This window comes from Podarcis muralis, chromosome 4 (assembly GCF_964188315.1).
Source record: "Podarcis muralis chromosome 4, rPodMur119.hap1.1, whole genome shotgun sequence".
Classification (NCBI taxonomy): Eukaryota; Metazoa; Chordata; class Lepidosauria; order Squamata; family Lacertidae; genus Podarcis; species Podarcis muralis.
Window position 1 is genome coordinate 9,828,220 of NC_135658.1, and position 26,509 is coordinate 9,854,728.

The 26,509-nt window shown below is 47.8% G+C and overlaps 1 protein-coding gene across 3 annotated transcripts in view; it reads right to left on the reverse strand.

Annotated features, from left to right (window-relative positions):
* Window positions 1-26,509, reverse strand: part of WNT11 (Wnt family member 11) — a 60,789-nt gene that overhangs the window by 24,716 nt on the left and 9,564 nt on the right. The window contains exons 2-4 of one of the 3 annotated variants that reach the window (XM_028725887.2): window positions 21,225-21,432; window positions 4,565-4,645; window positions 1,695-1,930 (exon numbers count right to left, since the gene is read on the reverse strand). In XM_028725887.2, the coding sequence (XP_028581720.2) occupies window positions 1,695-1,930; window positions 4,565-4,645; window positions 21,225-21,301 (394 nt within the window). In that variant the 5' untranslated portion in view covers window positions 21,302-21,432. Of the gene's footprint in view, window positions 1-1,694; window positions 2,211-4,564; window positions 4,646-21,224; window positions 21,433-26,509 lie in introns of those variants that run through there. The other 2 variants (XM_028725888.2, XM_077926907.1) reach the window with 2 other exon arrangements.

The window sequence follows — 26,509 nt, forward strand, 5'->3', positions numbered from 1 at the left end:
ATACATCCAGTCTGTGTTCAACAAAATGCCTTGGGATGGCCCTACATATCAGATATATGAATAATAATAATAATAATAATAATAATAATACAGTAATAATAATAATAATTTTTTTTTACATCCCGCCCTCCCCAGCCAAAACCAGGCTCAGAGCGGCTAACAACAGTAAAAGTAACACAGTTTACATAAAATCACAATCAATTCATTGAAATACCTTCTAAAATCAATTCATTCTAAAATCAATTCAGAATCAGATTAATGGCAACCAATGGGCTAGAGCTCTATGAGGATTACCAAAGGAGGGGGTCAGACTATGCCTTGGCCAAAGGCCTGGTAGAACAGCTTTGTCTTACAGGCCCTGCGGAAAGATGTCAAGTCCCTCAGGGCCCTGGTCTCTTGTGACAGAGTGTTCCACCAGATCGGGGCCACGGCCGAAAAGGCCCTGGCTCTGGTTGAGGCCAGCTTAACCTCCCTGTGGCCCGGGATCTCCAGGGTGTTGTTATTTGCAGACCGTAAGGTCCTCCGTGGGACATACCAGGAGAGGCGGTCCCATAGCTACGAGGGTCCTAGGCCGTATAGGGCTTTAAAGGTTAAAACCAGCACCTTAAACCTGATCCTGTACTCCACTGGGAGCCAGTGTAGCTAGTATAGCACTGGGTGAATGTGATCCCGTGGCGAGGACCCCATAAGGAGTCTCGCCACGGCATTCTGCACCCGCTGGAGTTTCTGGGTCAGCCTCAAGGGCAGCCCCACGTAGAGTGAGTTACAATAATCAAGTCTGGAGGTGACCGTCATGTGGACCACAATGGCTAGGTCAGGGGGAGAGAGGTAAGACTCTCAGAACATAGGGTGCTGCCTTATAATGAGATGGACCACTGACTCAGTGCTGCCTGCACTGATCGTTCCCAGCCCCACCTGTAAGCTCCAGGGATTGAAGAAGGGAGGTTTTGCATGCAAACCAGGTTCTCTGCCGCTGAGCTACAGCCAGTCTGCAGAACTGAGGCACTAAATGTGTGTTATGCAAATAGCACCCTTTTAAAGGTACAGTGGTGCCTCGCAAGACGAAATTAATCCGTTCCGCGAGTCTCTTCGTCTTGCGGTTTTTTCGTCTTGCGAAGCACGGCTATTAGCGGCTTAGTGGCTATTAGCGGCTTGGCGGCTTAGCGGATTAGCGGCTATTAACGGCTTAGCGGCTTTAAGAAAAAGGAAACAAACTCGCAAGAACTCGCAAGACGTTTCGTCTTGCGAAGCAAGCCCATAGGGAAATTCGTCTTGCGGAACAGCTCAAAAAACGGAAAACCCTTTCGTCTAGCGAGTTTTTCGTCTTGCGAGGCATTCGTCTTGCGGGGCACCACTGTAAAGGTAAAGGGACCCCTGACCATTAGGTCCAGTCATGGCCAACTCTGGGGTTGCGGCGCTCATCTCGCTTTATTGGCCAAGGGAGCCGGCGTACAGCTTCCAGGTCATGTGGCCAGCATGACTAAGCCACTTCTGGTGAACCAGAGCAGCGCACGGAAACGCCGTTTACCTTCCCGCCGGAGCGGTACCTATTTATCTACTTGCACTTTGAGGTGCTTTCGAACTGCTAGGTTGGCAGGAGCAGGGACCAAGCAACGAGAGCTCACCCCGTCGCAGGGATTTGAACCTCCAACCTTCTGATCAGCAAGTCCTAGGCTCTCACAGCACCACCTTACCTCTCTCCAAATCCAGGAGGTAGTTGGGCGCCAGCTCAATGGAGGAGCAATTCCACCGCATGTCGGAGAACGTCTTGCGGCACGTCTTGATCACCTCCCGCGCAGCCTGGATGATGGTTTGCATCAGCTCCAGGTTGCTCCGGCACAGCTGGACTTGCGAAACCACCAGCCCTTCCAGCTGCTTGCAGTGCTGCGTCTGGTTCAGGGCTAGAACCGAGGGAGTCTTGAACAAGGCTCTGGGAAGGCGAAGAAAGAAACACACCCGGCCGGCACAATTAGCAATTTTGGCAATCCTCAAAGGTCCCAGAGAAGGAGACTTGGCGCTCCTAGAACCCTGACAGGCCCCATTTGATCCGGCTTTAATGAATTTCATCACCAAATGCACAGCATCGCGGTTGATGGAAACCAGTTCCCAGCTTGCAGCACACTTCCCCGTTCCCCTAATCCCTATCTGAAAACATCCTAAGTAGTTTGTGCAGCCGTCAGGCTGGACTGAAGTGAACCGTCTCATTCTGTGTCTGTAAGCAGCTCCCCGTTGCCACAGATTTCACGTCCCCACTGGACACAGATCTTTGATTGATTTGCCGTCAACATCCTCAAGTCTCATTCCCGCTATTTAATCCTATCCACAGAGGTGACCCCCATGACTTTCCCAACGATGTTGTGACACTAAGGTAAAGGTGAAGAACCCCTGGACAGTTAAGTCCAATTTGACTATGGGGTGCAGCGCTCATCTCACTTTTCAGGCTGAGGGAGTTGGCATTTGTCCACAGACAGCTTTCCAGGTCATGGGGCCAACAGGACTAAACCAATTCTGGCACACGGGACACTGTGACAAGTGCCAGAGTGCACGGAAACACCATTTACCTTCCCACCGACAGAGAATGTCGGACTTTTTTCTCGATGCTACCACAACTGCAAGAGTACTTTACACACAAAAATGGTGAAACCAGGAGATACCCACTGAAGAAGAAATGGAATCAAAACTGATGGAATGTGCCAAATTGGCAAAACTAACTATGAAAATAAGAGATCGAGAAGTGGCAGACTTCGAGGAGGAGTGGAAACCTATTGTTGACTATTTAAAGAACTATTGTAAACATGTTCAAACAGAGGTAGGATTTGAATGAAGAACAGCAGTTGAATATTTGTTGGAGTACAGTGTGGAAAATATAAGGTATAGAGTTTTTATAAAGGTAAAGGGATCCCTGACCGTTAGGTCCAGTCGCGGACGACTCTGGGGTAAATCTCACTTTACTGGCCGAGGGAGCCGGCATGCAACTTCCGGGTCATGTGGCCAGCATGACTAAGCTGCTTTTGGTGAACCAGAGCAGCGCATGGAAACGCCGTTTACCTTCCTGCTGCAGTGGTACCTATTTATCTACTTGCACAGGTGTGCTTTCGAACTGCTAGGTTGTCAGGAACTGGGACAGAGCAACAGGAGCTCACTCTGTCACACCGATTCGAATTGCTGGCTTTCCGATCAGGAAGCCCAAGAGGCTCAGTGGTTTAGACCACAGTGCTACCAACATCCCCACATTGTGACACTATGCCCGATGATATGGGATGGTCTTACAGATGCTTATATGTAGGTAACTACCGGTGTCAGCCCAAGAAATTTTGCTGCCTGAGGCAAGGTATAGTGATTATATATAGTGACCTTCGGAGATCAGGGTTCAAATCCCCACTTGGCCATGAGGTTCTCTGGGTGACTTAGGGCCAGTCATCACCTCTCAGCCTAACAACCTCACAAGGTTGTTGTGGGGATTAGCTGATGTGGGGCACAACCTTGTATGCCACCTTGAGCTCCTTGGAGAAACAGGTGGGATAAAAATGTAGTTAATAAGGAAATGCATACATTAACAGGGCCATGGAATCATCACCTGCACCAGAAAAAAGCCCCTTTTGGTGGACTGATGGTTGTTGTCAGATTCCACAACAAGCCCTAAACAGCCTCAGCCCCATATACCTGAAGGAGCATCTCCACCCCCATCGTTCTGCCCGGACACTGAGGTCCAGTTCCGAGGGCCTTCTGGCGGTTCCCTCCCTGAGAGAAGCTAAGTTACAGGGAACCAGGCAGAGGGCCTTCTCGGTAGTGGCACCCGCCCTGTGGAACACCCTCCCATCAGATGTCAAGGAAATAAGCAGCTGTCTGACTTTTAGAAGACATCTGAAGGCAGCCCTGTTTAGGGAAGTTTTTAATGTCTGATGCTTTAATGTGTTTTTAATCGCCTGTTGGAAGCCACCCAGAGTGGCTGGGGAAACCCAGCCAGATGGGCAGGGTATATGTAATAAATTGTTGTTGTTGCTGCTGTTGTTGTTGTTTGAACCCTGGATTTCCTGGCACCGGACTTTTCACTGCTAACCCACACAGATGTCTGGAGATTCAGTCATTCACTCATAAGGTAAAGGGACCCCTGACCATTAGGTCCAGTTGTGACCGTATCTGGGGTTGCAGCACTCATGTTGCTTTATTGGCCGAGGGAGCCGGCGTACAGCTTCCAGGTCATGTGGCCAGCATGACTAAGCCGCTTCTGGCGAACCAGAGCAATGCACGGAAATGCCGTTTACCTTCCCGCTGGAGCGGTACCTATTTATCTACTTGCACTTTGACGGGCTTTCAAACTGTTGGGGGGCAGGAGCAGGGACCAAGCAATGGGAGCTCACCCTGTCGCTGGGATTCAAACCACCGACCTTCTGATCGGCAAGTCCTAGTCTCTGTGGTTTAACCCACAGCGCCACCCGCGTCCCTCATTCACTCATACATTACTCTTAAAAGCTGCACTGCTTTTGAGTGAAAGTGGAGGCGGAATGCCTAGACAATAATAAAAAAATTGGAAGGGTTGCTAGAGAGACAGGTAAAAACTCACTTCGTGGAGCACAAAAGGCCCACAGTTGACCATGTTGCAGCCGAGAAGACGGTGTTTTGTCTCCATGTTGCAGCTGGAAATCTGAGGGGTAAACGGAAGGGAAGCGGACATTTTGGAAAGGATTCTATCCCAGCCACCCAGCCAGGTCAGGCTGAAACACAAAGAGCTACTTCCCGTGCAGCTTTTATCATCTAGCTGGCGTGGCCGTAAACCGTTCTCCTTTTGCTCATAAAAAGTCTTTTACGGCTCACAGCTGGAGAATGACCCTCTCAGCAGTTCGGTGACGGCCACGGCTCAAAAGGAAGGTCCACCTCTAGCTGCGCTAAAATGACACTTGCGCCTCACCTCGGTTTCTCCGTGTGCCATCTTGAGACCCTGAGGTGAATACCCTTCGGTCGCTAATGGACACGTTTTATGGGTGTGATTTATTCCCTGCCACCGGCAAATGGCTACTTCGCCGACTCTCTTAAAGACCTGGATTAGAGGCGGGCTTGGAACCAGACGCTTTGATCAGGGGAACCCTTATTCGGAGCCGCCTCTGAGGCGTTTGAACCCGCGCCATGTGAGGCTTTTACCTCAGCAATGGGCTTAGCCATTAGTCACCACCCACCCCTTCAAAGCCTTCTCCGGCTCTGAACTTTGAAAGTTTGGTTTGGCAAATGGGACGGCCGAGACTGCCAGATCTGACTGAAAAGCAAGGGGAAAGGAAACGCTCCAGAATGTTCTGGAAGCGCATGTAAGGATGGGAAGGGGACTTTGATGCCCACAAAGCTGCTGACGGGATGTAGCCTGGGCCTATCCTTTCGTGCTTTTTTTTTGGTTTTTAAGCTGTTTTAACTGTTTAGCTGTTTCTAATTTATCTGTAAGCCTCCTTGAGTCCCTGTCAGGAGCGGAGCCGGGATAACAACAAGAAGAAGTAGTATGTTTAATACCGCTTTTCAACACTAATTTTACAGAGCTGTAAAGAACATGATAATGTGACTATTTAAGCCAATAAAATAAAAAGACAGGAGGAGCTGATTAAAAATTAGGTTCAGTCAGGTAGAAGTTTATCAGAAAGCTGCCTCAAAAGCTAGACAAATCGGGTCCTCCCTTAAGGAGGGCATGTGTTGCGGTCAGACCTGGCAACCTAACCCTGTGTTGTGGGTGGGTACGTTTGGACAGCCACAACACCCGATTGGTAGGTCCCTTGATGCAGGGTTCAATCAGGCCAATGGGACGCAGTCCAAACGGTTCGAGGGACCTATTTATGCCCATGCACTTGACCCAGAGCTTCCTCTTTCAGCACATGCATCCAGAACACCTGCCCACCTCTCCCTACTTTTAGGGCTTTGCGCTTGCCCTTGCTATGCCGTCGTGTGTCGTCTGTCGTTGGGACAGGGGCACGGCAGGAATTTCCCCCACTTGGCTGATTGGCTGTTGCCATTTGGGTTTTGCCTGCCGCGTAGCAAATCGTCACAACTTGTAAGGTTGCGGATAGGCTCTGGTTCAGGTGATAGGGATGGGAGAATGCACTCGCCATCCCTATGTGAAGGGTATTCCATTAAAGACGGAATGGTTTGGTCAAGCCCTGAGAGGGGGTTGTGCCCGTGCCTGAGTCCAGGGGGACATTTGTGTGGTGAAGAAAGCCTGTTCCCGGCTTTCCGCTTATCCAGGTGTTCACCCTGGGCTGACCTATGCTGGTGCCCTGGGTCAGCGCTACCTGCATGGCAGGGAGCTAGTCGAACCAGAGCCTATGCAACCAGTCACTTGCTGTAATCAATAAAGTTGTGGCCTGAATTCTGCCAGAAACCAAAATTGAGTCTTGTCTGAATTTATTTAAGGGGGGGGGCGGTTTAAAGGTCTAAACACGCAAAACTTCTCCATTTTTATCAGCTTTTGGTATGGGGTGAGGACTAAACCTTGGGGGGGGGAGAGGTTCCACATTTGGGGCATGAGTGCTGGGAAGTGGGTCAAGGTCAGCAATGGGGCACTCGTGGGCTCGCATGCATCTGTAGAGACCTGGGTTGATGTCAACAGTGTCCCATCTGAGGCGAGACTTTATTTCACCTGGGTCAAAGACTCAGTTTGGCACACACCCCAACACACATTTGCATACACACACACACTGGGAACTTCAATGGCGCCCCTCTGGAGGCTTGTCCTGGGGGGGGGGGGACCTACTAGCCCCTCCCAGCTCTGGCCCTGCTCTCTCCCCCTTCTGAAATTAATGTAAGAACATAAGAGGAGCCTGCTGCAGCATCCTGTTCTCTCAGTGGCCAACCAGATGCTCCAATAGGAAACCCACAAGCAGAACTTGAACCCAAGATCCCTCTCCCCTTCTGTGTTTATCCAGACCCTCCAAGTGCCCCTATTTTCCAGGGATGTCCCTGATTTAGAGAAGCCATCCCAGTTTCTGATTTGATCCCCTAATGTCCCACTTTTCCTTAGGATGTCCGTACAGTGGCACCTCGGGTTACAGACGCTTCAGGTTACAGACTCTGCTAACCCAGAAATAGCACCTCGGGTTAAGAACTTTGCTTCAGGATGAGAACAGAAATCGTGCGGCGGCAGCGGGAGGCCCCATTAGCTAAAGTGGTGCTTCAGGTTAAGAACGGATTCAGGTTAAGAACGGACCTCCAGAATGAATTAAGTTCTTAACCCGAGGTACCACTGTATTTTCATTGGAAAAATGTTTGAGAGTGTGGACTTAACCCACCCCTGGGCCATCTGAAAGCAATCCTGCATAGGGAAGGTTTTTCTTTTAATGTTTTATTATTGTTTTATATATGTTGGGAGTGGCTGGGGCAACCCAGTAAGGTGTGTGGGGTATAAACGGGAAAATATCATTATGGAATGGGACGTCCCTATTTTCATCGGAGAAATGTCGGAGGGTATGGGTTTCTGGCTGTTCTGACCCCAAAAAATCAGCTCAGGTGGGTGGAAGAAAGGGCAGATCATTCAATCAGGTAGGCAGAAATGTTCTAGCTCTGTGTTGAATTCCTCCCTAAATTGTGTGTTTGTGTGCCACATGGACAAATGTACGATAGACCGTGTCCTGGTCTGGAGAAACAAAAAAGGTTTGTGCAGAACAGCATAAAACAATTGGTGGCATTTAACACTCTCAAGCATTCTGTGAACGGAGCTTATAAACTGGCAACTGTTTTCATCAGCGAAACGCGTTAAAGAGCACTCGGTTATAACTTTTGTGTGTTAAAACTTTAATAGGACGGTGAAGTCCGGTAGAGTAAGGGAGGATTTGTGAGACGGCAGGAAGAGAGACATCTCAAAATGTGGAGTCAAAGAGAGGAATTTGGTTAACTCTTAGGCAGGGCTGTTTCTCATAGAGCCAGTCACACTCTAAAGAGCCGACCGTGACGGATAAATATAGTTTCTGATCGTCTTTCACGTTTGAACCTCTGGCTTTAAAGCTTCGTAATTGGAAACATCTCTGTGGGTGAATCGGGAGAGAGGCAGAAAAATTACTAGCGTTCTGTCTGGCGTTTCTTAGAGCACAACACGGCGTTTGGTGGAACTCAACACAGAAACGGCCGATCTGCCTTATGCCTTGGCACTGCAGCCTGGATATTGTTTTCAACTTCTCCCGCTTCTGAAGTACCCGGTTCTGTTTTCAAGTTGAGCTGACACATGAGGGAACCCTCCACTGTTATATTCCTGGTTTTGTGCATCATCGCGGCTAGCAGTCTCAGTGGCTGTGTCTTGCCTCCCAGTGTCTGAGGTGTATGTCTTTGAACATCAGTTGGTGGGAATTGAAAGTTTTCACATGTACTTGAGAGCAGTACATGTGAAAAGGATCTAGGAGTCTTGGTTGACCACAAACTTGACATGAGCCAACAGTGTGACGCGGCAGCTAAAAAAGCCAATGCAATTCTGGGCTGCATCAATAGGAGTATAGCATCTAGATCAAGGGAAGTAATAGTGCCACTGTATTCTGCTCTGGTCAGACCTCACCTGGAGTACTGTGTCCAGTTCTGGGCACCACAGTTCAAGAAGGACACTGACAAACTGGAACGTGTCCAGAGGAGGGCAACCAAAATGGTCAAAGGCCTGGAAACGATGCCATATGAGGAACGGCTAAGGGAGCTGGGCATGTTTAGCCTGGAGAAGAGGAGGTTAAGGGGCGATATGATAGCCATGTTCAAATATATAAAAGGATGTCACATAGAGGAGGGAGAAAGGTTGTTTTCTGCTGCTCCAGAGAAGCGGACACGGAGCAATGGATCCAAACTACAAGAAAGAAGATTCCACCTAAACATTAAGAAGAACTTCCTGACAGTAAGAGCTGTTCTACAGTGGAATTTGCTGCCAAGGAGTGTGGTGGAGTCTCCTTCTTTGGAGGTCTTTAAGCAAAGGCTTGACAACCATATGTCAGGAGTGCTCTGATGGTGTTTCCTGCTTGGCAGGGGTTGGACTCGATGGCCCTTGTGGTCTATTCCAACTCTATGATTCTATGAGAAAGCCATTGCACTCAAATCTATGCTTCCAGGTGCCATAGGAAAGCTGCAGAGATAGCGCAGGATAGTGCGCACCCCAGAAATGATCTCTTTCAGCTTCTGCCTTCTGGAAGAAGGTACAGGGTTATAAAGACTAGGACTAGCCGCCTGAGAAGCAGTTTCTTTCCAAATGTGATTTTGGTTTTAAATGCAGTATAAGGTAGTCTCTAGGGACGCGGGTGGTGCTGTGGGTTAAACCACAGAGCCTAGGGCTTGCCGATCAGAAGGTCGGCGGTTCGAATCCCCATGGCGGGGTGAGCTCCCGTTGCTCTGTCCCAGCTCCTGCCCACCTAGCAGTTCAAAAGCACGCCAAATTGCAAGTAGATAAATAGGTACCGCTCCGGCGGGAAGGTAAACGGCATTTCCGTGCTCTGCTCTGGTTCGCCAGAAGCAGCTTAGTCATGCTGGCCACGTGACCCGGAAGCTGTATGCTGGCTCCCTCGGCCAATAAAGCGAGATGAGCGTCGCAACCCCAGAGTTGTCTGTGACTGGACCTAATGGTCAGGGGTCCCTTTACCTTTAAGGTAGTCTCTATGGGAGTATGTTGTATTTAAAAATGGGGTATCAGAGTTTTTAGGGGGCTAACCAGGCTGGGATACCTAGGATAGCAGGCTTGTTGGTTTCTGAATGTCGGGTGTAGATTTTTTTTCAATTTCATTGTTCTGTATGGGACAATGGCAATAAAAATTATCGTGTCGTATCAGGTCCTGTTTGTAGGCTTAAGAACAAAAGAAGAGCCCATCAATGGCCCATCTAGTCCTGCATCCTGTTCTCACAACCACCCAACCAGGTGCCCCAATTGGAGGCCAGTAAGCAGTAAGAGGGACGCGGGTGGCGCTGTGGGTAAAACCTCAGCGCCTAGGGCTTGCCGATCGAAAGGTCGGCGGTTCAAATCCCCGCGGCGGGGTGCGCTCCCATTGCTAGGTCCCAGCGCCTGCCAACCTAGCAGTTCGAAAGCACCCCCGGGTGCAAGTAGATAAATAGGGACCGCTTACCAGCGGGAAGGTAAACGGCATTCTGTGTGCTGCACTGGCTCGCCAGATGCAGCTTGTCACGCTGGCCACATGACCCGGAAGTGTCTGCGGACAGCGCTGGCTCCCGGCCTATAGAGTGAGATGAGCGCACAACCCTAGAGTCTGGCAAGACTGGCCCGAACGGGCAGGGGTACCTTTACCTTTACTTTACCTTTAAGCAGGACCCAGGCAGAAGACCCCCCTCTCCTCCTGTGGCTCCGAGCTCCTGGTACTCTAGGCATTGCTGCCTCTGACTTTGGAGTCAGGGAATAGCTATTGAGCTAGAAGCCATTGCATTTGCCCAATGCTCTTTCCCCCTTTTTTAAATATCATAAATAAATAAGAATAAAAATGTGTACCCCACAACCGAGACCATTCCACTCTAACTATCCAGCCTCCCAAAATTTCAATACATCTTGCAGTGGTTTGACCCCTTTCCGTTTTAACAGTACAGATTCTACAAACACCCTCCATATCTCCTCAAAATTATTTCTCCTGCATATTCCCCGTTTTACCTTAATGCTACATGTTCGAAAGCACATCAAAGTGCAAGTAGATAAATAGGTACTGCTCTGGCGGGAAGATAAACAGCGTTTCCTCTAATTTTTTTAGGGGCCCCCAAGAGAATGGGGCCCTAAGCTATAGCCTGTTTAGCTTATACGTAAATCCGGCACTGCTTGTACCCTCCTATTAGGCGAAATTTCCTGAGCTACAGTTCTCCCTGCCTGAGATCTTGAACAGAGCTGGGCGTTTTTTTATTCTTCTCTTTCTAAAAAAAAAAAGTTATTACCACTCTTCAGCCCTTCCCCTGATAATATAAACAAGTGTCAAATCCGATTTATACGGAGTTGATGAGGCTTTCAAATAGTGTTAGGGATACTGTCAGAAAAGCATAAGCCTGATTGCCACAGACTCCCAGTCCAGGCGCATATTGCGGGGTTTGTCAGCTTACGTAATTAGCTTGGGCAGGCTGAACACATTCACTCAGCAGCAGGAATAAGGTATAGCCGGTAACATGGTACAAGACCCTCTCCAGCTCTTTGAGTCTCTAACCCTCTAGAGAGAATTTTCCTGACTCTAGAAAACTGGAGGCTCCGGTTGCATAAATAAGCGCGGAACTACATACTAGAGATTATCATGCGGTGCAGCCTTTCCAGGGACAGTGAAGCAGCATCATTGGCCAGGTCAAAGATTTGTAGGCCCCAAAACGTCTCTAGCGAAGGGGATAGAGTAGCTTCCTGGCTCTAAGCCTGATACTGACCCTCCAGGGACAGTCCTGGATTTACAGAAGCCATCCCAGTTTCTGACTTGATCCCAGAATGTCCCGCTTTTCCTTAGGACGGCCCTATTTTCATCAGAGAAATGTTGGATGGTATGGAGTTATGTGACCCCCGAGCCAATAACTATACAGTGGTACCTCAGGTTATAGACGCTTTAGGTTACAGACTCCGCTAACCCAGAAATAGTACCTCGGGTTAAGAACTTTGCTTCAGGATGAGAACAGAAATCGCGCAGCAGCAGCTTGGTGGCAGCAGGAGGCCCCATTAGCTAAAGTGGTACCTCAGGTTAAGAACAGTTTCAGGTTAAGAATGGACCTCCAGAACGAATTAAGTTCTTAACCCGAGGTACCACTGTACAACCTTTAAAAGACATCTGAAGGCAGGCCTGTCTAGGGAAGTTTTTAATGTTTTTATATATATGTTGGAAGCCACCCAGAGTGGCTAGGGCTAGTCCAGTCAGATGGGAGGGGTATAAATAAAATAAAATAAAATAAAATAATAAAATAAAATAAAATAATATTGTACCTGCTCTTCACCATAAGGTCTAAAGGCAGGTTAAAACAATAGAACATACAATTATTCATTTTTTTAAATTAAATCATTACCGTTCTAAAACAGAATGGTATAAATTGGGTATAAGCCCAAAAGGTGGGCCCCACAAAACCTTAAGTGCCAATGGCCAGGGCAAAGAGATGCAACTCCAGCATAGGGCAGAAGCTATACTATAAGGAATCTAGAAGAAGCTCTGTAGGGTGAGAGCCCCACAGTTCAGGGGCTGCCGCAGAGGAAGCTCCGTCCCAGGCTGCCATTCCCTGCACTTTTGAGAGTGGTGGAACTATCAAGAGAGCTTAGCGCCCAAGAAGGTTGGTGGGAGCGGAGATGGACTTTCAGATATTTTGAGCCTAAGTTATTGGAGCTTTAAGAGACTCAAGACAGGAGGTCCTAAGAGAGGTGAACTGCAAGGTAGAGGCTCAAAGGCATGGGTAGGCAAACTAAGGCCTGGGGACCGGATCCAGCCCAATCGCCTTCTAAATCTGGCCCGCAGACGGTCCGGGAATCAGCGTGTTTTTACATGAGTAGAATGTGTGCTTTTATTTAAAATGCACCTCTGGGTTATTTGCGAGGCATAGGAATTCGTTCAACCCCCCCCCCCCCAAAAAAAAAACCTATAGTCTGCCCCCCCCCAAGGCCTGAGGGGCAGTGGACCAGCCCCCTGCTGAAAAAGTTTGCTGACCCCTGCTCAAGACAGTATGTCCTAAGAGAGGTGAGCTGCAAGGTAGAGGCTCAAAGGCACTTAGTTCGACAACAGCCTTTCTTGGAGCACGTTGCTCACTGGGATCTCTCCATGGTGCTGAAATAACCAATCAGCCTTGCTCCATAGGATCCTGCATGGAACCAAAACAGGATGGCTGTGATAATGCTCCGTCATGTATATAATCATCATCATCTTGTCTACACATGCAAAACTAATGCATACTAGCCTAGGAATCCCTCTCATTTTGGAATGATTGAACTGGATGGAGATTATTTAATTCAATTTCCAAGCATTTTGAAACAAATGCATTGAGGAATGAATGGGAATGGTTTTCCTTATTTCCACTACAGTGGTACCTCGGGTTAAGAACTTAATTCGATCTGGAGGTCCGTTCTTAACCTGAAACTGTTCTTAACCTGAGGTACCACTTTAGCTAATGGGGCCTCCCACTGCCACCATGCGATTTCTGTTCTCATCCTGAAGCAAAGTTCTTAACCCGAGGTACTATTTCTGGGTTAGCGGAGTCTGTAACCTGAAGCGTCTGTAACCTGAAGCGTCTGTAACCCAAGGTACCACTGTACAGTCATACCTCGGGTTACAGACGCTTCAGATTGCGTTTTTTCAGGTTACAGACCCATCGAAACCCGGAAGTACCGGAACGGGTTACCTCCAGGTTTCAGGAGTCGAGCATGCGCAGAAGCGCTAAACTGTGCTTTGCGCATGCACAGAAGTACCGAATCGCAACCCGCACATGCGCAGGCGCAGTGGCCAACCAGATACCCATTATGATGCAGGGGGGAGGGGGATGGTAAATAGAAGTGGACACACACACACACCGTCCCTCAAGAATGTCCCAGGATGATGTAACCTCTGGGACATTCTGGCTTTTAAACTTGTAGCTACCAGAAAGATCTGCCAAAGCAAACTGAGCTGGCAGTGGCAATGCAAGGAGGGGAGGACACACAGGGAAACAATTGCAAGCTAACAAAACAAATCTAAGCGCGACAATTGAATAATGAAACAAATGTGATTGTAACAGAGACAAACAAAAGAAGGATTGGAGAACAAAACAAGTGCAGCAATGAAATTAAAAACTTCTTGTTTTGCATCCCTAACGCCTGACACGCTAACTATCCACAGGCAGAGTATTCCGTTGACTTCCAACATTTCACAGGCCAAATCAGGAACACACACTTGTCGTCATGCCTTAGATCTTACAGCCAAGGGTCATTGTCCAAACTCCATACCCACACCGAGAGAGAGAGAGAGAGAGAGAGAGAGAGAGAGAGAGAGAGAGACATGCACCACAATTCACATGTCAGTAACCTCATGATTTAAGGGACGTGGGTGGCGCTGTGGGTTAAACCACAGAGCCTAGGACTTGCTGATCAGAAGGTCGGCGGTTTGAATCCCTGTGACGGGGTGAGCTCCCGTTGCTTGGTCCCTGCTCCTGCCAACCTAGCAGTTTGAAAGCACGTCAAAGTGCAAGTAGATAACTAGGTACCACTCCGGTGGGAAGGTAAACGGCGTTTCCGTGCACTGCTCTAGTTCGCCAGAAGCGGCTTAGTCACATGAGCCGGAAGCTGTACGCCGGCTCCCTTGGCCAGTAAAGCGAGATGAGCGCCGCAACCCCAGAGTCATCCACAACTGGACCTAACGGTCAGGGGTCCCTTTACCTATGAGGCTCAGCACCAGGTTGCCGGAAGGATCACCTGGATATACCTAGATCATCTGGGGAAATGACAGCACACCTTACAGAGTGTCTCAAGGAGATGACCCCCAAATTGGCCTTTTCCACCATGGCCCCTGCACTCCGAAAAGCTGCTTTTGTGGCTTGCCCTGCAGAGGGAGGTTGCCTGTCGCCTCTCTGCATGAAGAACTCTTAGTTTTGTACTGGATTGCAGCTTTTGTGGCTTGCCCTGCAGAGGGAGGCTGCCCGTTGCCTCTCTGCATGAAGAACTCTTAGTTTTGTACTGGAATGCAGCTTTTGTGGTTTGCCCTGCAGAGGGAGGCTGCCCGTTGCCTCTCTGCATGAAGAACTCTTAGTTTTGTACTGGATTGCAGCTTTTGTGGCTTGCCCTGCAGAGGGAGGCTGCCCGTTGCTTCTCTGCATGAAGAACTCTTAGTTTTGTACTGGAATGCAGCTTTTGTGGTTTGCCCTGCAGAGGGAGGCTGCCCGTTGCCTCTCTGCATGAAGAACTCTTAGTTTTGTACTGGATTGCAGCTTTTGTGGCTTGCCCTGCAGAGGGAGGCTGCCCGTTGCCTCTCTGCATGAAGAACTCTTAGTTTTGTATTGGATTGCAACTTTTGTGGTTTGCCCTGCAGAGGGAGGCTGCCTGTCGCCTCTCTGCGTGAAAAGCTCTTAGGGCTGTGCTGTATTGCAGCTTTTGTCTTCTGGGCGCAGCTTTCCCAGGGCAACCATTTAGCGTGGGGAGAGGAAGAGAAATGCCTGGGAAGCAACTGCCAGCTCCCCCAGGAGCCCGGCATTCAGAGAAACCAAAAAGACTGGGTTAGCCAACCCAAACTGAAATGTGCGAACAAGGTCTGAGTCAACAATATGTGTCGCCCCGCTCTCACTCTCTCCTTGGCACGCGGCAGAGATTTTTCAGCAGGAAAATATCAGAAGAGCAGCCAGACTTTAACAAACAACGACGATGTTTGCCCGCTGGACGGGAAAGAAAGGGAAGCAGTTGGATGCCCTCACCTTGTCGACTCGCAAAGGGAACGCACAGAGCAAGACAATGATCTTTGCACAACGTGCCAGCGCTGCAGGCGTCCCACCCCATTACTCAGGAGTAAGCTCACTGGAGGCAGCAGAGCTTGATTGCGACCGCAGCGACCCAGAGACTGCAGGCTAAACAAGTCAAATATAAAATATTTCGTGCCACCGAATGAGGCTCAGCCAACTCCTCTCTGGGCATTGGCAGCCACTGCTTTGTTGAATTCAAATAGGAAACCCGCCTTGAAGTTCATGCCAGCTGCGAGAGTTTGGCTCGGTGAGCGCACAGGGAGGCCAGCATGTTCGGGGACATTTGTCAGCATTTGTTTGGTGGCCCCAAAGGCCGTGTGAAGCTGCCTCCCACCGGGTCAGATCATTAGCCCATCTGTGCAACATCCCTCCAAGGTCTCAGAAAGATCTGCTATCTGGGATCCCTGACTGTTTGGAACCCCCATATCCAGGGATCCTGGTCAGGGAATTTTTTTAGTGTTTGATGCGGCATCGTTCTTTGTTGGGAGCTGCCTAGCGTGGCTGGGGCAACCCACTCAGATGGTCAGCATATAAATTTATTTTATTTTATTTTATTTATTTTATTTTAATTTATATTACTACAGTGGTACCTCTAGTTGCAGACATGATCCGTTCGCACCCCGAAAAGTCCGCAACTAGAGCGGCACTTCTGTGCAAGTGCGGAGCGCGATAGAGTGCTTCTGCGCATGTGCAAAGCGTGCAGAATGCTTCTGCGCATGTGCGCACTGCAAAAGTGTATACTTCCGGGTTTGCTGCGTTCGCAACCCAAAAAGCCACAATGTTAAGCAAACGCAACAAGAGGTATGACTGCATTATTATTATTATTATTATTATTATTATTATTATTATTATTATTGAATGTGCAAAGTTGTCCTAAAGTAAGTGAGATTAGTGGTTCATCTAGGCCAGATTTCGCTTTCTCAGACTGGCAAACGTTCTCCAAGGCCTCAGGAAGAGCGAGAGGCCTTTCTGAGCAATGCTAGCTGAGATTCCTGGCTGCAGTGCTGTCTCTCAATGAGCGAGATTCCTGTTCCACCCACATATCAAAAGGGAGTGTGGTGTAGTGGTTAGAGCTTCAGACTAGGACCTGGGAAACCAGGGGTTGAATGCGGCTTAGCCTTATGAAGCTCACTTGGGCTAGTCCCTGCTTCCTAATCTGACCTCCCTCACAGGGTTGTTGTGAGGATAATACATGGAGGCGGAGAATTATGAACACCGCCTGGAGGAAAAGGCAGCATATAAAAGCATATAAACCAATAAAAATTCGTCAGGACACCACTGCCCAAAATACCATGGGCATTATTCTTAAAAATAAGACCATGGCTACAACAGAAATCTGCTGGTAGGAGATATGTATTTTTCCCCTTTTTCCCCTTTAAATTTCGCCTTGCTTGGTACCAATTAATGTTTTTTAATAAGGATACCCTTCGTGTCTGTACTGCCAGCAGCTCCCCCTAGTGGACATCTTTAAAAAGCCATTTCCCAACTCCTCGTAATCTATTTCTTCCACATACCCAGCGGACGTTACAGAACTGGGGGCCTGATCCTAGGCGTGCAAATTCCAGCTCCCGGGAGCTGGGACAGAGCAATGGGAGCTCACCCCATCGCAGGGATTCGAACCGCCGACCTTCTGATCGGCAAGTCCTAGGCTCTGTGGTTTAACCCTTCTTCCTAATGTAACATTTCTTCCTAATGTAACCCTAATGTCTCAACAAATGAAACTGACCTATGGAAAATGTAACTTGAAAAAAGAGACATTGTGCATACCTTTGTAAACCAAGAAAACTTTAATAAAATATTTTTTAAAAAAAATATAATTATGGCTATTGTTATTACCATGGTTCTTTAGACTGAGAGGTGATGCGATAGCTATCTTCAGATACTGGAAGGGAACAAACACAGACAATCATAGAATTGTAGAGGTGGAAGGGACCCCAAAGGCCATCTAGTCCAACCCTCTGCAATGCAGGAATCTCAGCTAAAGTATCCATGACAGATGGCCATCCAACCTCTGCTTAAAAACTTCAAATGAATGAGAATCCACCACCTCTAGTGGGAGTCTGTTCCACTGTCTAACAGCTCTTACTGTCAGAAAGTTATTCCTGATGTTTAGTCGGAATCTCCTATGTTGTAACTTGAAGCCATGGGTTCAAGTCCTACCTTCCAGAGCAGGAGAAAACAAGCTTGCTCCCTCTTCCATGTGACAGCCCTTGAGATCAATATCTCAATGGCTATCCTATCTACTCTCAGACTCCTCTTTTCCAAGCTAAACATCCCCAGCTCCTTCAACCATTCCTCATCAGGCTTGGTTTCCGGACCCTTGGTCATCTTAAGACTCCCTCAAGAGCTTCTGGGCTCTCCTTCCTTGAAGGTTTTCAGACAGAAGTTGGACGGCCATCTGTCATGGGTGCCTTAGTTTAGATGCCTGCATTTCAGGGGGTCAGACTAGAAGACCCAACTCTACAATTCGGGGTTCAACTTCCTACAAGCTGCTTTGAGGATGAATACACAGAAACTAGGACTAGGACTCAGAAAAAGAAGAAGAAGAAGTGTTTGGATTTGATATCCCGCCTTTCACTCCCCTTCAGGAGTCTCAAAGCGGCTAACATTCTCCTTTCCCTTCCTCCCCCACAACAAACACTCTGTGAGGTGAGTGGGGCTGAGAGACTTCAGAGAAGTGTGACTGGCCCAAGGTCACCCAGCAGCTGAACGTGGAGGAGCGGGGAAGCGAACCCAGTTCACCAGATTACGTGACTACCGCTCTTAACCACTACACCACACTAGCACTACACTCACTGCTGGAAGGAAGGAGAAATGGAAAATCTGGAGTGAGGAAGAGAAATGGAACAGAGCTGCTGGAATCTTGAGCAGCTGCGCTCCACATGTCAACATTTCGACTGCGTACGACACCAAACCGTTAAATCACCATTCAAAGCACATCGCTCCCGTGCCCTGCGAGAATCCTGGGAGTTGTAGTTTAACCCACAAAGAGTTACTATCCCCAGCACCCTTAAGCAAGCTACGGTTCCCAATATTCTTTTGGGGGGGAGTTCTGTTCTTTCAATAGGCTCTAAATGTCTGGATGAGCTGAAGAGCCCAACATGCGGGTGCTACGATGTCTGATCTCACAACGAATTTTGCTCTTTCCATTTTAACATGGCAGACACTCAAAAAGGCATGCAGCAGCCATTTCCATCTGGCTAGGAAGCATGATCCTGGCATGTGGCAGCCGTGTGTGCTGGAGGAGACTCTTGAGAGTCCCATGGACTGCAAGAAGATCAAACCTCTCCATTCTGAAGGAAATCAGCCCTGAGTGCTCACTGGAAGGACAGATCGTGAAGCTGAGGCTCCAGTACTTTGGCCACCTCATGAGAAGAGAAGACTGCCTGGAAAAGACCCTGATGTTGGGAAAGATGGAGGGCACAAGGAGAAGGGGACGACAGAAGACGAGATGGTTGGACAGTGTTCTGGAAGCTACCAGCATGAGTTTGACCAAACTGCGGGAGGCAGTGGAAGACAGGAGTGCCTGGCGTGCTCTGGTCCATGGGGTCACGAAGAGTCGGACACGACTAAACAACAACAACAAGTTACGAGCAAGACGTGCCTCCCCTTTCCAAGCCAAGCCAGCGATTTAACTCTCAGCGATCCCAGGGAAAGGTATGACCTGGAATATTAGAATGGCAGAGTTGGAAGGGGTCTCGAGGGTCATCTAGTCCAACCCCCTGCAATCCAGGAATCTTTTGCCCAACGTGGGGTTCGAACCCACGTCCCTCAAGATTCCAAGGCTCATGCTCTACCAACTGAGCTATCCCCACCCACGCAGACTACTCTACAGCAAATCTGAACACCCTAACACATTTTTAAAATACATTAAACAGCCTCGGTCCAGTATATCTGAAGGAGCGTCTCCACCTCTATCGTTCTGCCCGGACACTGAGGTCCAGCTCCGAGGGCTTTCGGGCAGTTCCCTCACTGCGAGAAGCCAAGTTACAGGGAACCAGGCAGAGGGCCTTATCGGTGGTGGCGCCCTCCCTGTAGAACACCCTCCCACCAGATGTCAAAGAGAACAACAACCACCAGACTTTTAGAAGACATCTGGAGGCAGCCCTGTTTAGGGAAGCTTTTAATGTTTAACAGACCACTGTATTTTAATACTTTGTTGGAAGTCGCCCAGGGTGGCTGGAGAGACCCAGCCAGATGGGCAGGGTGTGTGTGTGTGTGTGTGTGTGTGTGTGTGTGTGTGTATATATATATATATATATATATATATATATATATATATATATAATTTATTTATTTATTTTTCTTAGTTGCTGACCCAGCTTAGACAGGGATGAGAGCTGCCAGCCCAGGGTTCAAGAGCAGAACTCCCATGTTGTCCATACAGCCTCTGAGACTCTTTCTCAGGCCAACTTGAAGCTCTACTGGTGACCTTTTCCATCAAAGTTCAGAGATTAAAAAAACCAGGAGTCAGTGGCACCCGGTTAGTAGATTGAACAGGAACACAGGCCATTTGGTGCCTTCTCCACTAGAATGAAATGCATTCTATTTCTATTTAATTTATGGTCATTAATCCTACATTTGTGTCTATATGCATACATTACCATGTGTAGATATTATGCAAATGGGTGTCCTCTTTTCTGCATAACTCACCACACTAGGACAAACTCACAGGCAGGGTTTGATGAGGCCCTAAGCTGCTTAAGGTAATGGGGCCCTTTATATGCCCAGCTGTCCTTTGTCAACAACAAATTGTCACTTTTTTGTGTTGAATATATGCTAGATGGTAATTTATGGACCTAATAGGTATCTAAAGCCATTTGCACATAACAAAATATGTATTTTATCAAAGTAACTGTTGAAAAGTCCATGCAGAATGTAGGCACCCTATATATAGAAAGGAGCAAACTAGTGATATTTTAGGGAGCAGGCTAGCAGGCGGGGCCCATGACTTACATCGTAGGAGCCTACACAACACAAAACACTGTTGCTGGATGTAGGTTTTATTTTATTTGTTTTTTATCTTATATTTTGGAAATGTACATCCAGTTTTTTTCTTTAAATTTTTGGGTGGGCCCCAAGAGAGTGGGGCCCTAAGCTATAGCTTGTTTAGCTTATACATAAATCCGGCACCGATCACAGGCTAGACTTGAGTCAACCAAAATCAGCTATCAGATGAATCAAGGAACAATTTGGAACGAAACGGCGTGAGCTTTAGCTAAAGCCAGGGTGTAAACGGTTGGGCTGACTTGAGTGATATTTCTCGACATTCCCTGGCAAAGTCCATCTTCCAAAATCTGACAATTTCCCTTAGCCAAAAGCGGTTGGGAGAGAAAGTTGTACATTACACACATGCAGGCAAATACCATCCATGCGGGTGGTATGTTTAAAGAGATTGTACGCAATAAATATGGGTGAATGGTAGATTGGTGATTTGCAGAAGTTCAGCAAGGCGGCTTGACTCCCAATTGTTTAACAACAGCAACAACGAAACAATTTTTTCCCCTACCTAAATTGGGCTGAAGAAACGCTATCTAGGTGCAGCTGTCTGTGTTGAAAAGACCATGAGTTCAGTTCTGGTACTGTAAATAAATCTATGGGCTGTCTGTCGTTTGAACCTAGCTCTGGTTTGTAGATATTGGGGTTCCAGTAAGAAACCAAGTTAAAATTGCACACATTCCCCCAGCTATTTTCACCGTTGGGGCAGATACATGAATAAACAAGGATAATGCTTCCCTCAGGCCTAGTTGGACCTTGGGTTTTCTGCCTCCACCCTGACAAATGGTTTAAAGTATGTGGCAAAATTGCAAAATCGTCACACAATGCCTGGGCAGATTTTTAAAATAATAATAATTAAAGTCAATACTTACAACCACTTGATTCCGTTGCAGGTCCCATTCTGCAGAACGAAAGCCAGGAAAAAGGCCACCAAAAATTGCCGTGTCATCTTTGCCCGGTTCTACCTCTCTCTTTTCGCCACGAAATCTCTTCAGGAGAAAATAAAAGTGGCTTTTGGGAAAAGAAAAAACCCCTCCTTTATGGGGGAGGGAGGAGAGAGGAATTCCTCAAAACGCCAACCTGAAATTGAGGAAGGGGAGAAGAAAACAAAAACGGGTTAACAACGCGCCTTTTTATATCTGTACCGAAAGAGAAATCAAACTGCAAAGGAGTGGTTTGCGAATCGCGAACGGAATTCCCCTTTTCTTGATAGAACTGATGTAGTTCCAGAGACAGGCAGATTGGACGGCTTGAATTGCAGCAAAGGCACTCAAGTCCTATTGCATGGTTTTGGTTAACTCTGCATATGGTAGATTTTCCTTCTTTATCCTGCCTTTATCCCTCCCCATTTATATATATATGTATGGCTGAGAAGAGGAAAGGAGGGGGGGTGAAATGTATGGACATCAAATCTCCACCCTCCCTGGAGGTTTTAATCTTCATCCTTTTTTCATTTGCAAATATATTAAAAGTCGAAGTGGAGGGAAAGAGCGCTTTTTTTTTTAAGGAGACGAATTACAGGAACGGATGTCGGCTAATGGAGATGCCCTCTCTGCTTGCAGATGTTGGAGGCTGCCTGGAGTGGCTGTGAGGGATGCTCGAAGCTGCCTTCTGCCTCTTGATTTCCTTCGCACCTCATTAGGTGGAGTATCTCACTTCTCCCACATACTCAAACACCTGGACCCCAAGGAACAACCGCAGCTGGGAATAAGCACGCAATTGCAAACAGCCTCTCCGCAGGCAGGGCTTTGCAGGAGGTGTGTGTGTGTGTGTGGAAGGGATAATAATAGCCCAGGATTTAAATGCATTTATTGAATCCTTCTCTTCACTCAGTGACCTCAGAAGAGCACACATGAAATGCATCAAGGCGGGGGGGAATTGCACCAGTTTCCCCATTATAACGCTAGCATTTCTGTCCTGCTTCCTAGCATTCCTTTCACACCTGCATTATGGAACGGAGGCTTCTGGACCAATATACAGTCAGACCTCATGTTACGTTTGCTTCATGATACATTTTTTTCAAGGGGTTGCGTCCCGCGGCGGCCCGGAAGTACCGGAAAGGGTTACTTCCGGGTTTCGGCACTCGCGCATGCGCAGACGCACAAACTGACATCGCGCGCATGTACAGAAGCGGCAAATCGCGACCCGCGCAGATGCACTGCTGCATGTTGAGTTCTTTTCATGTTGCGAACGGGCCGCCGGAAAGGATCCTGTTCACAACCAGAGGTACCACTGTACTGGCATGTCGTGCTAAATCTCATGCGCACCAGTGAGTTACAGCAACAGACATTACTGGACAATGTCGCTACTCCCCCTCTCTTTCTTGTTGTTTAGTCATTTAGTCGTGTCCGACTCTTTGTGACCCCCTGGACCAAAGCACGCCAGGCACTCCTGTCTTCCACTGCCTCCCGCAGTTTGGTCAAACTCATGCTGGTAGCTTCGAGAACACTGTCCAACCATCTCGTCCTCTGTTGTCCCTTTCTCCTCTCTTTCTACACATGTGCAATTCTGTTCCCAGATTATTCCTCCATGAAAATGGCGGGTATTAACTGTCTGCTTTTATACTGCTAGAGGGATGCGGGTGGCACTGTGGATTAAACCACAGAGCCTAGGACTTGCCGATCAGAAGGTCGGCGGTTCGAATCCCCGTGACGGGGTGAGCTCCCGTTGTCATCACCTCTTTTAAATGACATGATTCTGCTGTTGTGAAGTGTGGCCCTGCATGGCAAGGAATGGCTCGGGCCTTGCTAGGTCTCTGCAGTGATTGGTGTAGTGGTTAGAGTGTCGGTCTAGGAGACCCGGGTTCAAAGCCCACTTGGGCATAAAGCTGTTTTTTACAACTGCTGTCTTTTGCATGTCTGCTGTGATAAATAAAGGGTGACATAGCAGCAAAGAGACTGAGCTGCGAATCAATCCATGTATCTGTTTGCTGCATTTTTAGGCTGCCCAACTGAAGAGGAAAAAATCCTGGGTGGTTTACAAGTTAAAACCGTCAGGCGTACGAGTAAAGCTATAAAACCATGAAACCGCAAAGCCAGTGCAGACCAAGGCAAGCAAGAGAGAGTGCAATTGCTGTAGCGAATCAACAAATATTTGGTTTCAAAGCTTGCCTCTGCTGTGAACATGCTGGGTGGCTTTCAGCAGACCTCAAGATTCCCTGTCTGCAATATGGGAAATAATGCAAATGACCAATTTATACAGTATATATGAACCAGTCTTATCTTTATGATTATGAGGGTTTTTAATTTTTTTTAATTGTTCATAATTTTGTGTTTTAACCTGCCCTGGGTCTGAAGGGTGAAGAAGAAGAAGAAGAAGAAGAAGAAGAAGAAGAAGAAGAAGAAGAAGAAGAAGAAGAAGAAGAAGAAGAAGAAGCTGGAACATGTGCAGAGGAGGTTGACCAAGGTGATCAAGGTCCAGGAAACCAGCCCTGATTGTGGGATGTGAAACACAAGAGCAGTCAAGTACAACATTCCTAGAGTGAACATGTTTACACATGGGGAGGAATGTTTGTCCAGCCAGCAGGTAAACTTCCTGTTTCCTTCTGGGCTGGGACAGACTTCCTCTGCATGTGACTAGAGGTGGGTGTGGCCTCACCTGTGCAGGTAACGGCAAAAGCACAGGGCAGGGCAGCCATCTCTCTCTCTATGACTACTTTTCGTTGAAGAAGCAACATCTGCTTAGCCCAAAGATGCTTTCAGCCAAGAGAGGACAAAGGGACTGTCTCTTTATGAGATAGTTTCCAGGTGTATGTTACTTTTCTAAGCTAAGTCTGCCTTCTGGGATCCAGTTGCGAACAGAATGTGAGTGAGTAAACTCTTTTTATACTTTTATAGAAGACTGTGTCGTGTCTTATCTTTTATGAGGGAATAAGGGGAAAATACAGTTATTATAGAGGCTTTAGTGAGCCTGGGCGAATGCATCCGCTGTGAGTTTAAAAAGGGGAGTGTTACTCTGCTAAATTGTGGAACTTGTTAACACAAGTTGGAAAGGCTATAATCAAACAATATATCCTCTTCAGCATCCCTGAACGTTCTTACACTGATGAGGAACGGTTGAGGCAGTTGGGTATGTTTAGCCTGGAGAAGAGAAGACCGAGAGGTGATAGAATTGCCAACGTCTGAAGAGTTGTCGCTTGGAAGATGGAGCAAGCTTTCCTTCTGCTGCTCCAGAGGGCAAGACCCGAACCAATGGATTCCAATGGCAAGAAATGAGGTTCCGACTAAACATTGGGAAGAACTTTGTGACTGTAAGAGCTGTTTGACAGGAGGTTGTGGACTCTGCTTCCTTGGGGGGCTTTGAAGCAGAGGTTAGATGTCCACCTGCCACGTATGATCTTGTTGAGATTCCTTCATTACAGGGGGTTGGACTAGATGACCCTAGGGTCCCTCCCAGCTCTGCAATTCTTTGAGCCTAACAACATGATAATGCGAGTAAAGCATAAGACGCGCTCTGAATATTGTTTGAAATGTGATCAAACACACTCTGTCTCACACACACCCTTTTTTTCAAGCAATGGGATCTACAGTGGTACCTGGGGTTACATACGCTTCAGGTTACATACACTTCAGGTTACAGACTCCATTAACCCAGAAATAGTACCTCGGGTTAAGAACTTTGCTTCAGGATGAGAACAGAAATCGTGCTCCGGCGGCGCGGCAGCAGCAGGAGGCCCCATTAGCTAAAGTGGTGCTTCAGGTTAAGAACAGTTTCAGGTTAAGAACGGACCTCCGGAACAAATTAAGTACTTAACCCAAGGCACCACTGTATATTCTTAGCACGTTAGTACAGAGTACATGCCTTAGCTGTTTATAACTGGGGCAGCTAAACTCAGAGCTGAGCAGTCCTCTCTCTGTCTGACGCTCTGGACTCTACACAGACCACACAGTTTCTCCCTAAGACACACCTTCCGCTGGTTCTTCTTCTTCACAATCTGTGAGTTTTTGCTGGCTCAAATGCACAGTCGAGCTCTGATAATGCCCCTTGCTTGGCTGGATGGAAGACAGAGGTGTCTCTGTGTGTTTGTGTGTGTGAAAGTACATAGAAATCAACTTACTTTGCAAAGGTAAAATGCACATTACAGCGGTACCTCAGGTTACAGACGCTTCAGGTTACAGACTCCACTAACCCAGAAATAGTACCTTGGGTTAAGAACTTTGCTTCAGGATGAGAACAGAAATCGTGCTGTGGTATCGCGGCGGCAGCGGGAGGCCCCATTAGCTAAAGTAGTGCTTCAGGTTAAGAACAGTTTCAGGTTAAGAACGGACCTCCAGAATGAACTAAGTTCTTAACCCGAAGTACCACTGTAGTTGCTTCGTTTTCTTCTTCTTCTTTGGCAATCACTCGCAGCAGAGTAATGTTGTCTTCCATAAACACGGTCTTAACAGTGAGTCCATAAGTGACTGTGGAGGCCAATTCTGGATCCACATCCACACGTCTTTCCAAAGCGGGGACATAGGTTTCCGGGCGGGAGCTGATCATGGCGAGGATTTGCCAAGCGTGCCTTCCTCTTAGTGTGTTTCTCCCTTGCGTCCTGAGTTCGAGTGTCTTCAAAGCCCATGACACCTTTGGCAAAGGCTGTTCTCCAACTGGAGCGCTCGCAGGCCTGTGTTTCCCAGTTGTTGGTGTTTATACTACATTTTTAAAGATTTGCCTTGAGAGAGTCTTTAAACCTCTTTTGTTGACCACCAGCATTACGCTTTCCATTTTTAAGTTCAGAATAGAGTAGTTGCTTTGGAAGACAATAATCAGGCATCCGCACAACATGACCAGTCCAACGAAGTTGATGTTGAAGAATCCTTGCTGCAACACTGGTGATCTTTGCCTCTTCCAGGACACTGGCATTAGTTTGCCTGTCTTCCCAAGTGATGTGTAAAAATTATTGGAGAAGTTGGAGATGCTGTTTATAAGTGGTCCATATTTCACAAGCACAAACAATACGGTTGGTAGAGTCGCGGACGACTCTGGGGTTGTGGCACTCATCTCGCTTTACTGGCCGAGGGAGCCGGCGTACAGCTTCCAGGTCATGTGGCCAGCATGACTAAGCCGCTTTTGGCGAACCAGAGCAGCACACAGAAACGCCGTTTACCTTCCCGCCAGAGTGGTACCTATTTATCTACTTGCACTTTGACATGCTTTTGAACTGCTAGGTTGGCAG